This window comes from Ambystoma mexicanum, chromosome 4p, assembly GCF_040938575.1.
Source record: "Ambystoma mexicanum isolate Mex_15411 chromosome 4p, UKY_AmexF1_1, whole genome shotgun sequence".
Classification (NCBI taxonomy): Eukaryota; Metazoa; Chordata; class Amphibia; order Caudata; family Ambystomatidae; genus Ambystoma; species Ambystoma mexicanum.
Window position 1 is genome coordinate 1,272,757,490 of NC_090927.1, and position 15,671 is coordinate 1,272,773,160.

Sequence of the window (15,671 nt, forward strand, 5' to 3'; positions counted from 1 at the left end):
AGTGCCATGTTGTGCACAACTGGTGTCAACTGATTTTGGTAGAAATAAACCACAACTTGAGTACAAGTTCACCTTTTCAAAACGGTGTTGAGCGATTGGAAGCAAAATAATGTAAGCAAGAGAACAAGCAGGATAACGGGGGGGTGGGGGGCATACCGCCAGAGACTCTGCTGGCATGTGTTTCATTCGGGTTTATCACCAATAATGACTCGAGGTGTGGTCAGATACCCCTCTGCATAGCTGAGTTGGCTCTGCAGCCTTAATTCTACAAGCAAAATCCCATTATCATCCAGGAGAGCGGCAGTGCACATCTGCTCCCCCTTTCCTCATGATAAATTTACTCCCTCTGGCACTGCGGGAAGGGCATCGCTGACTGATGCTCAATCCGTCCAAATCAAAGCTGTTTAAAGTGCTCACATCCATAGTGCCACATGCCACCTCTTCTCACATCTCATTCCCGTTGGGCATCATTTCACCTGCCGCCGCAATCGTCCATCCTTGGGGTCCAGCTGGACAGCGAGATGTGCCTCTCCACAATCATGACTAATGCCAACAATGCAGCCACCTCCCGCTACTCATCGTGCGCAATGTCTGTCCCGTCTCACCTTCCACTGATCCAAACCTCAATGTTGAGCAACTACCCAAAGGAGTTAATCGGACGAATTCTTGATTTAGGGGCCTACAAAAAAGTCACCATATATCCCCTCATTCCCTTCGAATGCCTGACCTCCTTTGCACCAGATTCAGTCCTGTGTGTCTGTCTGTGTGTGTGCTGTGCATGGACACGCCCGTCCCTTGTAGTATGTATGCAGCACTGCAGCAGTGACATTGGGATCCTAGGGTGAGGCTCGAAATGTGGCCTTAGTAGATAAAAGGGCAAACGGTTTTGTTAAGTTTAACTCTGGGTATAACTTAACGAGACTACAAGGGAAAACCTTCGTTTTATTGTAGAGACTGAGAGCCCCCAAGTGGGTGCACTCTCCATAACGGTCAGCAATACACTCTTGACACTGTTTCCCGAACTCCCAGGAGTTCAAGAACGGCATCAGGATCATTACAGGATTCCATCACAACTGGTAATTTAAATGATTCATATAGTTCTATTTCTGCTTCAACGCGTCCTTTAATTTCTTTCTGCAGGGATGGCAGAGAGCTTACTGAGTCCAAATCTATAGCACTTGTCACCATGCTGTCTCAGCAAGTCTCCAATGGTTGCTTTCTTTCTTAAGGAGAAACTAATGGCGCCTCCTGGCTTGCCATGGTGTGGCGCTAGATGCAGGCCGCCCTGCTGCCCCTGTGCGAGTGAATGGTGGTGTACGCTTACGTGCTAACGTTCCGCAATGCACTTCATGGGCATGGCGTTGGAAATGAAGTGGTTTGGGCAAAGGCCTTTAAAGTAATTTGAATCCAACCTCAGCGAACGCCTTTTTCAATAGCCTTTATTTCACTGTGTAGCTTTCTTAAAAAAAAAAAAATCATATATGCTGTCAAAGCGTATGTACAATTAGGGCAGAAATACCCTTTGCTGGAAGTTAGCCCAGGACAAGTCTACTGCCATGAATGTTAGAGGTACTCTGTTAACCCTTTAGTGCTAAGGACAAGTACACTTGCATAGAGCTCAGCATTTTCTACAAAAAAACGCTTTGTTGTTTTGGTATGATTCCTTATTTTTTTTAAACAAAGCAAATGCTAATAATTAGGCGAACTAAGACCCATGAGGGGGCCAACCCTACCCCCTGCCAGCTCATGCTGTGTGTGATAGCTCTCTATTTCGGGCTGATAACTTCTGGTCCTGCCTGTCGTTTTGACTTTTGCAAAGGTGTGGATGTATACCTTTATAACTGCAGCCATGATACCATTCCCCGTTGACCCAAGTGGGAACAGTACCACTTGGCCCTTTACAGTTGCAATACTGTGCTACAACTTATTTATGTATTTCATTTGTATAGCGCGCAAACAGCCCGCAGGCATCGAGGCGCTGTTGCAAGTACATGTGATTTGTGATGCATTCATACAAACATTATTGCATTAGGTTACATGTATAGTATATGTAGGTACGAAAGAGCCCCGACGATGCAGTTAAAGATTAGCATTAGCAGAAAAGCTAATCAACTGCACATCAAACACAAATGGCCTTGTCACATACACTTTTTCAAGACTCACTAATTCAATGCTAACACACAAATCAAACATGCTATGTGTCCCGTGACCAGATATGTGCAATGTTGTTACTGGGGTATATAATATAGAGCCGTAAAGATGATATTGTTTCTAATTTTCTATTTCACAATGCTTTTTGAAGTCTGGGTTCATGCCCTCGAAGCCATTCTGCAAAAACACTGTCTTTGGGCTGCCAATACTGTCCAATACAGCATTTATAGTTTCCTTAGATGTCTGTGCATTCGTGACCAAGCATGTGCACAGCCACTCACCCTCTTGGCCTCATAATTAATAAAATGTCCTGTTCAGCATGCATCAGTTCAGCAACAGAAATAAATAATACCCAATTTGAAATGATACTGAAGTTGCAAATGGCAGAGGACTTCTGTGCCCATATTAGGGGGGCTTTATAAGGAAGTGCCTTGCTGCTGCAGGCACGCAGCTCGTTATGCATGAGGAGATGGCATCTGCAATCCCAAACAAGTCAATGACAAATAAGCTGGCATCACGGGAATGACATAGACAGCGCTGGAACTTCACGTGTGTGTGTTTAGTACCAGCTATTATCAATACAAGCTGCTGTAAAATACACCATCACACTTGCACACGTAAGAATAGTGTACCGCCATTAATATGTAAAACCGAATGCTTTTTTCATATTTCGGTGGTTTTTTGGACAGTAAATTGCACATTTTGTAGGCCATTTTTCCCAAAATTTCGTGGGGGAAGAACCCCCCCCGCTCCCCCCCTGGGGGGTGGGCTCGCGCGCTGCGCTCGCCCGCTACTAAATTCGCCCTGGGAAATTTACGCCCCACCAGCTTTCAAACTCACCAGCTGCCACTGCTAGAGATGGCTATAATGATGAATTAACAAGTCAAGTAAACGCGTTTCCCCTTTACAAAATAAAGTCTGAAAAAAAGTACTTGACATATTGTGTGGACTAGTTTAAAATGAGCGGGCCTGATTTCCCAAATGTTTTGCATCATGCAAAGTGATGTTGTGCGGCACGCAAATCTGTATGTGACACAGTGCGGTGACACAGTGCCCCTTGAGCCCTACCCATGCACATTGCGCTCCCTGGTGTTAGCACCACATTATCGCAAAGGAAGGGCCAGGGTGGAAAATGGAGCAGAATATACACAAAGCCTCATTATATCAGAAAAAAGAGCAGTGACACGGATGTAGGGGTCGGAGGCATCAAGAAAACTCCCAAACACACCTATCAAAGTGCACAACAAACCTAATTCACGAACAATCTAGCACTCTTGTGCAAACCTAAAACACCCTCAAACATACCGTCTATTCGGAGCAGGGCAAAGTATAAATGCACCATGCAAGCACAGCCAACTAAGCATTGCTCACATCTGTGCCTCCAGAAACCTTCAAAAACCGCACCACCATTTTTGAAATGGCAGATGAGGAGGCCTATGGCACCTACAGATTTCCCCAACACATCATCCTGAACATGGCCAGGAAGTGAGAGGCTAACTTGACACAACACACCATGTGTTTGCATGCTGTACCTCTGCATGTGAAGGTGTTAGCAGCCAATCACCTTTTGGCCACTGGTTCATTCCCTCAGGCCACAGCTATTGCAGGGGGCATATCCCAACTCACACAATCCTGGTGAATGTACCAGGTGTTGGAGTGACTATTGCACATCTGCATGAGGATAGGACATGCCCCACACCCTGCAGACAAGGCAGAGTGGCACAGGAATTCTACGTCTTGGCATAGTTCTATCTGGTCATCAGAGCCATTGACTGCATGGAAGTGGTTTTGCAACCCTGCATAGAAACGAATCACAAATATAGAAATCACAAACATTGCCACTACCTCGATTTGCAGGTTATTTGCAGTGCAAATGGAAACATAATGAATGTTGATGTCAATGTTCCCAGATGCACCCAAGATAGCTACATCCTCTGTCATTCCCCTGTCTTTCATGCTCTGATATCTGGAACCTTTGTTAACATGTGGTGTCTTGGTGAGTATGACTGATCACACACATCCAACCACACACACACAAATGAGCATATGCAAAACATCCACCACCAATAGGAACAAGGCAAACTAATATTGAACTCTTACCCATTTACTGGGGATAGACCATTCCCACGATTTCTCCTGACCATGCCACTCTTCAAGAATCCATCTAACCCAGGTTAGACGTACTACAAGGCTGCACACAATGCCGCAAGGAGCACAGTTGAGGGCACCTTGGGAGTGCTCAAATCTTATTTCTGCTGCCTTGATTACTCAATTGGTGTTTTGCTATACAAACCACCAGTGGTATGCAAAATCATACTGGTGTGCTGTGTTCTGCACAACATAGCAACATGTCATGGCATATATGTGAAGGTGCAGGAAGGTTTGCAGCCCAATCCACGTGCTCCACCCATACCCCAAGTGGAGCAAAGGGCGCAGTGGGAGGCCACCCACAATCATGTGGTCCAACCATTTTCTGCATGAGCGACACCCAGTGTTGTGAACACACCCCAAACCCCCATTCTTCAATGTATTTCAATGATGAAAGCGGGCATGACCTGCCTGCCCAAGATAACCCCCTGGCAGTGCCTTTTTTGGAGTGGCAATGAGCGTGGGCGCAATGACAGAAACAACAGACTGCAAGCTCTTCTGTCTCTACATTCCACGAACATTCACGAACACATACAGGACACCCATAACACACCACTCACAAGACCACTACCTATTCACAAAGTATCGACAGCATGCAGTGCCATCATCCTATAATACAAATCCCCACAAATAGCAACAAAACTAACCTGCATGCACATTCCTAAGATACCCACACAAATCAGTTAATGACACAGTGCAACCAACATTTGAAGTACTCACCCACCACAACACCAGGAAATACAGCCCATTAACGGAGAAGAGAGTACACATAACTGTGCATTACAGTGGCAGAACAGTTTATTCATGACTGTGAGAGTTCATAAAGTACACAGCTGTTGCAAAAGGACAACATGTACACCCCTATGAGAGGCTTCACAGCACACTCTCTGTGACAGGATGTGTGCACTGCAGCTGACTGATCATGGTAAAGCCAGTGCCATGGAATATCACATTTACTAGGAGAATCATAAAACCAGAAATGCTTGACAGAGAGGCATGTAACAACTCTCCAATGGTAACCATGCACTGATGGATGCTCTCCTTCAATGCCGTCATGCTCTAGTGCATGCCCTCCTGATGCATGGTGTGCCTCAATTCCACCATGTTCTGCTGCATGTCCTCCCTCAATTGTAATTGGTTATTTGTAACATGCTTAATACCCAGAGTTGTCTAAGTGCGGACCCGGGGATGCTCCGCGTCGTCTTGCATCCAAGGTGAGCATGTTGCCCCTGAGCTATCCTCCCAAAACTATGAAGGATCTTGCTGTGTAGCTTTCCAATGGCTGTTACCACTGCATGGCACAACTGGATGATATTCCCTGACACTTCCTCCGGTATCTGTCCCTGTCTGCTCACAGGTAGCAAATCCTGGGCCTGACATCTACTCTGGCTCCTCTTTCGCTGTCCCACCAAAGGCCTGTTTGTATGTGCTTTTTCTCCGGGTGGAGGTGGAGATCCTTACAGAAGCAGGTGAGGTAGCATCCATGGATGGACTGAAGTGGGAGGTGCAGGCCTCGCACCCTGCCATGGTGCCAAGTGGATGATAGGCTGTGGTGGTCCAACAGTCATTCCAGGACAGTGCTTGGATGGGTTGCTCTCTCTGCAGCCTATCATCTTTGTGGAGGGAGAACCATTGGCTGCAACGCATTGCCAAGCACCAAGAGTTGTTGAGTCAGAAAAGTTGTGACATTCAGACAAAGCTGACCAGGAGGGCACAACAGATCTGTAACATCGCCCTTGCAAGGCAGGAGACCAGACTAAGGGTGGGTATGCATGTGGTAATTCTGTTTGCACAGATAAGCCAGCAGGAGGAGAGGTGGGCAGCCCAGGCTATAGCATGTGTGGCTTCCATTGCCAGGTCCAGGGATGGGGTGGAAGATACCTTGGTCCATGCTCAGGCTTCTATCAGGGAGGAGTCTTTCGGGGCTGACCAAGACATTGAGGCCCTATAGATCCTCCACATGGAGAGGGAGGCCCAACAACAGGTGGTCAATGTGCAGGTGGAGTTGGTCTTAGCCCAGGCATTGGCAGAACTAGCGAAGGAGAAGGACATTTAGTATTTGCATATAGTAGTGTGTGATTATTTATGAATTGGGAATTGTTGGGTCATTTTTCATTTTGACATGGGTCCTTTTGTTTTGTACATATGTTTAGATGTTTTCATTTCTTCTGTGTTTTTACGTGACATTACTAAATGTTCTATGACAATCCATGGTGTTGCATTATTAATATTATTATTATTGGAGAATGTGGTGAATGTGGTTGCTTGATGTTCAATGTGTATCTGAGTGGGTTAGGTACCATGCAGCTATGTGTTTGGCACCTAATCTCGATGTCCCAATGTCTATGGTCCGAGTGTCACAAGGCTAAATGCAATACACTGTGCATCAATGGGGTAATTTACATGTTCCTACACGTTAAGTGCCCATGGCAATGTCATTATGTATTCGGGTATCATAGCCACTGTATGTAGATGGTCACTGATTGGTGTTGGAAGGTGACATATTCTCAGCAACACATAACTTGCATTGCTCCTTCCAATGTTTGCTAGATATAAAGGCGGGTTGTTCCTGTAAGTGGTTGATGTGTGGGTGAGGAGGTGATGTGGGGCCTGAGATGGTTGGAACATTTCCTCTAATTATTTTAATTTCTTTGATTAATGATGTTGGTGCTTGCTTCAGGAAGCTACAGAGCATTTATTTGATCATATATACAGATCTGCTCATGGAAAGGAGAAGTTTGTAAGGGATCAATATAAGGGTGTGGGGAAGTTACGTTGTCAGAGTGCAAGCGAATATGCAGCAAGGAATGCACATTCAACTAGGTGAAGTAGCCAGGGGATGAGCTTGGCCAATGTCAGGTACGATCGGGAGTAAAGGACGGCCGAAGGTAGGTATTGTGGAGGAGCCAGTCCCTGTAGATAATGGTATTGGGTTCATTCCTGAGAGGTAGAAGTGTTGTTGTGAGCCAGATGTTGCTGGTGAGGATGTGCCAGGGTCTGTGGAATATTAATCTGCACATGTCTTTTTTTCTGTTCGATGCATAGGTAATCTGCAAGGTTGCTTGGGACTTGAGCGAGACAGCCTTATAGATGTTGCATGCTACTTTGAAGGTGAGATGTTTATTAGTTGCGAGCCAATAGAGTTCAATGAGTTTTTTTTAGCTGTGTTAGATTTAGCAGTCCTTTGATGAATAAGGCTTGCAACATGTAGGGCAGCTTTCTGGTGGGTCAGGGTGGTGTCCATATGGGGTTTCAACAAGGCGTAGACCTCATTCAGGTAGGACCGGACCAAGGTTTGGAAAGCAGGTCTTATGTATTTTGCTGGGATGAGAACATTGTCTTTCATTATGGATGCATGTGGTAGGTTCCAAGTTGCTTGCTAGGTGCACCTTGAAGGAGGGGTGTTTGCCATTGTGGAAGCTAAGGGTCTTTGTGCAGGTGGACTGCTGGTGCAAGTGGCTGTAGGTCATGTGACCTCTACCCCACCCACCTGGCAGCCATGCCCCTTGCTTTCCTTTTTTAAATTTTAGGTCACTACCATTCCTCTCCCATGCATCCTAAGGGTGGGGTAGACATAAAGGCTACTTAATGTGAACACTAGTCTCGACCAGGAGAAACCCCAACCAACATTAGGTGTGCACCCTGTAATAAGTTCAACAACCCTCTCTCTGCATCCATCCCAGACACAATCATTAGTGATGCCGCTGCTCACAAGTAAAATCATGGACATGGCCTCACTGACAGCTCACACATGTTACCATATAACTAATCAGCACTACAACTTCCCCCAGTATATGAGGAGAGATTCTCCTCGATGTGCACTGAACAACCTAATAGGCATCATATATGGCTACATTGAACCTCACACATGAGTATTACACCTTGCACACAACTGGAACTTGTATGTCATCCACCTGCACTCATGGGCTAGGGATCCTCACCCAAAAAAACAGATAACTATAAAGATACATCCATAGAATATGGTAAGAGGCATTGCCATCCTTTGCTATGGTTCATGCACATATACCATAATGGATGTCAACACCATTGGCTCTTTGTTAGAACTCTCCAGCCACTCCCACCTTTCAGCAACAGACACATTCAGCTTGAACAATATGTCAATCGCACTGGAGACTTCACAGAGTTACGCATCACAATGTCTCTCACCTCCCCAAAAGCTGTTATCTCAGTGTCTTCAATATTCCCGTCAATCATTGAAAAACTTAGTTGAAGGAAAGTCTCCAGTGCATTCTCAAAACTCTGAACCAAACAAAGTACAACACACAGCCAACACACATAAACATTTCTATCCCCCTTCCTTATAATGAACACCCAATACATGCACTGTCATTGGTGTCCAATCATACTGTACTTGAGAGTGAATCTGACAATTGACTTTCAGATTAGTCACATCACCCCAGGCAAGCACATCACAATCAAGACAGTAAACAATGACTTCAGATCATTCAGCCACTTCCCAGTGTTAGGTGCTAGGGTAGACCTCAGCAACATCCTCCTTGCATGGGCAGATGCCAGTGAAATTACTATTATTGCAACTCACTTATCCAAATACTATACAACAAACTTGTTTACAACATGAACCACAATGCACCTGCATGCCACCACACCCTCTAGCCTTGTTCTTTCACAGCCTGTTTCACTGAAGACATCAATCTCTAAAATTGAGACATCATTGGAGAACGAGTTCCTTGGGAAGTTTCCTGTGCCATATACATGCAGGGGGAACTCAGTTAAGTGTATGCCACACACAGGGGACTGATTAACAGTTCCAAGGTCAAGAAACAAAGCAACAACATAGACAAGGAGAGCAAGAAGGCAGATTCCTCTTGGAGCCATGATCCATTGCATGATTGTGGTCATATGCTGCACAACAGGGGGCACAAAGTTAAGGTGGACTTGCTTGAAATGTGAGTGCCACATTTCAGGGGTTTTGTTGTGTTAAGTCTGATCACCTTAACTCTCTCTTAACCAAGGTTTTGTCACTGAATTTCAAAGGTTGTGTTACTATGTTTTTTCATGTTAAATCTAATTACCTTAACTGTCTCTTAACTAAAATGTTCATGCTATAGTTTCTTTGGGGCCCACTAGCCATGACCTTTGGCCATGGCCAGTGGCCACTGCGCTTGTTGCACCAGCCAGTTTCTTTGGGGCCCACTAGCCATGGTCCTCGGCCCCATCCAGTGGCAACGGCTTTCAGTGTGGCCATTGTATATGTTCCACCAAATACATTTGTTTGGAGTTCACTAGCAATGACCTTGGGCCTTGTTCACTGTACATGTTGCACCAAACGGTTTCTTTGGGGCCCACTAGCCATTGCCCTCATCCATGGCCAGTGGCCACAGTCGACAGTCGACATGTTGCAGATTCCTTTGGGCCCACACGCCATAGCCTTCGGCCTTGGCCACTGTACTTGTTTTAGCAACCAGTGTCTTTGTGGCCCTCGGCCATGATGAGTGGCCATGCCATTTGGCCATGGCCACCGTACATGTTGCACTAATACATTTCTTTGGGGCCCATGCACCAATATGTTTCTTTGGGGCCAGCTAGCCATGGCTTCAGCCATGGCCACTGTACATGTTCCACCAATGATTTCTTCCAAAAGACCCATTGCCACTGTTTAGTAGCTGTGATCTCTGAATGTTCATTTTTTTTCTCCACTCCTTAGTCCAGTGGTATTACCCCGGTATTCATTGATAATGGGATAAACGAGTGGCAATTGCTGTGGTAATACCCCAGTATTCCCTAGATAAGGTGAAAAATGCTTGAAAATCCAAAATCCCTTCACAATCCTCACAGGCACTCATCATGTACCCCACTCCTCCTTCCTTGCTCCACCCACTCACCACAACTGCTTCTCTCACCAGCCCTCTACCATTACGTGTAACACATTTTCTTTTCTGAACGCACCATGCATTATTACTGAGATTCCCTCTGTATTCCCCCAATAAGTCAAACATGGCTGACCTGTAACTGGCTCCCCAGACCACCCCCAACTCCCGAACTTCACATGGTGCCCTCTTTCTCCCTCCCTACCTCTAGTCTGAGGTGATTGCATCCTTTCTCCTCCCATAAATAGCTTTTTGAGCACTTTTTGTTTTTGTATTCCCCAAGTATTTACGTGGTAATCGTTTGCACCGAGCAAAAAATAAATGGCGGCTTTCTATTTCTGAAAAGTCTCTCTGCTACAAAGCATCATGGGAGATATGGCTATTTTTTGGGGAACAGAGGCACACCCTTCCATGTTGAATATTTTTAAACTGCTTGACGGATTTACCCCAAACCTGTCCCTGAAATCGAGTCAATGCTTTGTGCCCAAATTGTTTCTTATCTGGTCCAAATCTGCCCAGCGGTTTTTGCGCTTCAGCCTTCCCAAAATAGGATTTTTTTCTTGATGGGGGAAAATGAATAAAAATTGGCCGAAAACAGCATTTGTACATTCTTCATAACTTTCTAATTATTAAACAAATCTCTCCCAAAATGTCCAGACTCGTGGAGGGGGGGCTCCTAATTGGTGTATGGGTTAATGCAGGAATGTTCTTTAGGACAATTTGAAGAGTGTAAGTGAGTAGAGTAGAATTCCGTACAAGTAAATTTCAAAAGCAATGCACCGATGGACAGACTCACCTGCTTGTTGGAAGCGCCGTCTGCAGTGTTTCTTGGTGCTGGCAGAGAAAAGTAAACAGAGCATGAAAATTGTGATACAGGATCATTTTACTTGCAGAATGGATAATACACATGACCCCGGCAACTGGATATCCCTCGGTAAAAGAGTTCTGTTCAAATTAATGATACAACAAAAGTATAACCTTTGGGTGTATAGTGTTTATAGCTCACAAAGCCATTGTACACATATCATGCATACTTTTTATTTGACTCATGGCACGTGCCCGTAATCATTTTCACATAAATTCAGCATACACTTTGTAGTGTAAGGGAAGTCAATTCCTGGGGAAAGTAACATTGCGTACGTATTTTATTACACAATTGTGCATTCCCAGGTAGCATTAAACAGCCAGAGTCCTGTGCCAGCAGGTGGTCGCTCATTGGGAAGTCTTTCTCGCTACCTACCCTGCCCCCAACCAGAGCCGTTGCTAGGGGGGCTAAGGGTGCTATAGCCCTGGGTCTTTTGGTTTTAGCCCCAGATAGAAGCTCAGTGGTTTCAACCAAAAAGCTATCTAGCCCCAAGTCCTGACATTCCTCACATTACCATAGCCCCAGATCTTTTCAGACCTACCAACACCCCTTTCCCAACCCACACTTGAGCACACCTATCCTCGGTAACACCTTTGGCACCTCCCGCATCAGAGTTGCAAGACCAGGGAGGCCCCTCTAGAATTAAGAAACAAATTAAGATGAGGCGTATCGGGCAGTTCCTTCAGTAAATTCATCTGACCATTCCTGTGCATCTTTCTAACATAGTTGACATTTCTTTGCTTACTCTCTGACACTTACACCATGAATGTATGAATCCTGAAAGTATGTACACTGCATTTGATGTGGCACATCTCTGACTTGCATACACAAAGGCAGTGCTCCATTTTACGTACAACTGACACAAACATACATCCTTTATACCAATGAAGATAAAGGATTTTTCCAGGCACACTTCGTGATTTACACACTGAATAAGGCCTACACATAACCGAACACCAATTTGCACTCAACATGCACCAAACTGGGTTGGCATCAACCCCAGTGGGAATGGTGCTGGGCCATGTGCACACACTACAAATAAGACACAACAAACAAGCATCTTAATCCCGTAAAGAACTCAGGCAGACGTGGTCTGTACCTAAAGCTTACTTGCCCACCGGTGTCGTCAGCAACTGCCTATGACATGTTTCATAAAAATATGGAAAGAGGAGCCAGCAAATATGAGCTTGGGAACGGGTGCCGGGATGAGTCCACTGTGTCTGCTAATTGCGTGTGGTTCACCAAACTGTGATATATTACATTTGTGACCAACCACAATACATATTGGCTTTCTGTAGCTCTGTGGGTGAAATGAGGTGTATAGAAAAGATAGACCAAATGTTCCTATGAAAAATCTGTGTATCTAAATGTGGAGCATTAAAACGAGAGTCACAAAACGGTGAAAACAATGCAACAAACAATGCTCGTATACAACTTCGCACATGTGCAAGGGTGACATACATCAGAGACTTGGAAACACGTTTTTAAAATATCAATTTCCCCAAAGTTTGACACCACCTTATATAAATACTTTAAAAAAAAGCTTTGTCTCCCCAAATTATTTATTTTCATTCTCAGATTAATCCCTACCTTCTTTGTGAATCAACTCCATTTGTGAGAGACTTGTGTGGTAGGAACACAATGTCGGGGCTTGGAAATGTGTTGTGGACAACTTGGTAAAGGTTTTTCACAAGAAGCCATTTTATTAAATTAAAGTGGTTTGATAAACGCTTCACTATCGCTAACCTAACGAGGACTTCCCCGGCCTATAAAGTAAACGAAAGGAAAACCCTCCAGCAAAAGGAATCTGTCCCTCACACTTATACATACATCAAACTCACAAAGGAAATATATGGGAGGATTGCTCAGCAGCAACGTGCTTGCCTTGCAAACGAGATGACATGGAGCAACACAGGTTCGATCCCCAGGTCTGCGCTTAGAAACCTCTGGGTATTAAGAGCGTTATAAATAACCTATCATATCATATCATATCAATTCAAATGTAACAGAGATAACAGTTACATTCTGCACAGACTTATCAACTGCATATCCTTGAATCCTGTTTCGGCGCCACTTCCACAGATTCAAAGCAGGACGTTTACTCAAAAGTTCTAATAAGCAAATTCCACTTTGTAACCAAGTTTGATTCATAAGGTTCTTCTTGTATCAGAATTCTCTCATTTGCACTTTAGCCAACAGTTCAGTTAGATGATGAGTCGTTAGCTCTTCAGTTACAGCAAAAGTTCAATACAGCTTCTTCTTCTCGAGAAACAAAATACTTCTTTATTTCTTCTGCATCAACAACAACGTTTTGTCAGGATGATGCCACAGTCCTTCATGAAACACTTGAGCCATCTTGCTACTTCTTCTTAAGAAACAAAACACTTCTAAATTCTTCATGGATCAACAGCAAAGTTTTGTCAGGATGTTTCTAAAGCGAATTCACAAAACACTTTAAGAACCTTGCCTCTTCTTCGTTACAACTACCAGTCACAAGATAGTATTTAAATGATCTCTTCCTGGTCCACAAACCTGCGAGGACTACCACTAGAATATCCCTATCCTGGTTTACTCTCCAGCCACGACCATTCTTAACTTTAAAATACATAAAAATCCACAACCTTTTCTGGGAAGACATGTGACACATTGGTGCTGCTTATTCGACCGTTGTATTTGCCACATGCAGTGCAGGTTACACTTCTATTCTCATTGATATTCTCTTTCAGGTGGGCGTCTCTCCTGCCACTCTTGATTTCCCACTTTTACACCAAGTAAATGCTGACAATGTTTCTTTAGCACAATTGCCCTTCTTTGTCTTTAGCAATGCTTTTTTGTATCTTGTTCAGCTATTGTCTCTTCCTCACTCTGGGCACAATGGTTATAATCTCCCTGTAACAATGTTCTCTGTTTGTTTAGCCAGTACGATCTATTTGTTGTTTGTAGTCTTCACCCCTCTTTACTTTGGCAATGATGGCTGTAATTGGCTGGCTTCAATAATGTCCTATCTTTACTTTGGCAATGGGGTTTATATTTTAACCTGCTTAAGTACTGCCCTCTCTTAGTCTTGGCAACAGTATTGGTGCAGGTAGTGTTGATTATAACCATTCCTTGCTTGTCTGCTTAACAGGTTCTGCTTATGCCAACAGGACTTCCTTGTATTAGTTTGGTATTCAAAATTGCTTTCTGTGGCCAGTGGTCGATCACGGAGCATACTGGGGTTACCTATTAATGGAAAAACTCACTGGTTTCAGGCAAACATTTCCACTCCTTGCCACGCTTCAATCTGCTTCTTCTTCTGCTGTCTCTCACATGGCAGCCTGCTTCGGTTTTCCTTCTTCCTGCACAGACCAGAAAAAGAGCTTCCTCTGCTCCCAGCTCATTCTGTGGCTCACTTGCCACCATGAGACGGTGCGCAGATTGGAGAGCCTCTCTTTCCAGGGGGGAATGTTTACTGCCATGCTGCTTCCTGCGACACAGCTTCTGCATTCAAGGCCCTGAGCTTCAGAGATCCTCTCAGGACCGGCACCCACATTAACAAAAGTGGCATCTCTGGTGTCCCTCTTCGTCCTTTCCTGCAATTGCTGCTGGTGACTTTTACAACACCTCCATGCTGTTCTAATGACCTGCACCTGGTGGGTGGGGGGGCTTATATATTTTAAAGTCCAGCTTAGGTGTGGGTCATTAGAACCACTAGATTGCACTTTGAAGTCTAAAGCCTATAAGCCCCTCTTCCTCGTCCCATTATCTAGGGCATTGTGGGACTTGAAGTCCCCAATGTCCTGGTTATTTTTTTCTTCACAGCTGGAAACCTCAACTTCATTATTTTCACACTGTTTAACATATAAATCTCTAGGGAAGTGTTTTATGTATTTCAATGTTTGATTCAGACTCAAGGAAGAATTATATTCATTAGAATTCAGAGTATTAATGTTTTGGTTTCCAGAGGTGTTATTTCTCTAGTAATCATCAGAGATTTCACTAATCTCAATGTGGGTAGCTTTGCAAAAGAAAATCCTACTCTGACAATAATCCATTAAATATTCTGGCATTATAGAAATCTCCTTTTCTGAAGAAGACAGATATGACATCTCCACTAACAGAATACTTCCATCCCCCTGGGGTTGTCCTCCCAGGTGATCCACCCAGCTAGTACCACCCCCAGGGTTATGATCAGATCGTAGATAAGATCGTGGCTGCCTTCCTCTGGCCACCTGGGAGGAAACTTTAGATAAGGGCTTTGTTAGGATTCATCGCATTCCCTTCCCTTAAAGACGTGACCTCCCGGTTCTGGTTATTTAGCTACCTCTGAACCATCAACATTCCTCTGTCTGTCACCACTCACAGGTTGTTTAGTGTTAATACAAGACAGGCCCGACCTCAGGGGTCCCGTGAACACTGCCCCTGTCTCAGAACTGAGTCTGTATCAGACTTACTTCACTTCTTCATGAAATAGAATGAGGCCAATCTGGCCTGGACATCTAACGCTAGCCACAGGTGTGTTCTTATAGCTGCCACCGGAGATGTCAAAGGGAGCTCTAGATGCCTTCTCAACGAATACCTCTCCATTGCTCACAACACTACAATGTCTTCTAACCTTGAATCCGTAGCAACACACAGGGTGACATAATTGCCTCCATATAAAACCCATGGATGGAGTC

The 15,671-nt window shown here is 44.6% G+C and overlaps 1 protein-coding gene across 3 annotated transcripts in view; it reads right to left on the bottom strand.

Annotated features, from left to right (window-relative positions):
- SMOC2 (SPARC related modular calcium binding 2) overlaps positions 1-15,671 on the bottom strand; it is an 884,027-nt gene that overhangs the window by 12,273 nt on the left and 856,083 nt on the right. For 2 of the 3 annotated variants that reach the window (XM_069606961.1, XM_069606960.1), the window contains exon 12: positions 10,945-10,982. The exons of the other annotated variant lie outside the window; for it this stretch is intronic. In XM_069606961.1, the coding sequence (XP_069463062.1) occupies positions 10,945-10,982 (38 nt within the window). The remainder of the gene's footprint in view (positions 1-10,944; positions 10,983-15,671) is intronic. 3 annotated transcript variants of the gene reach the window in all.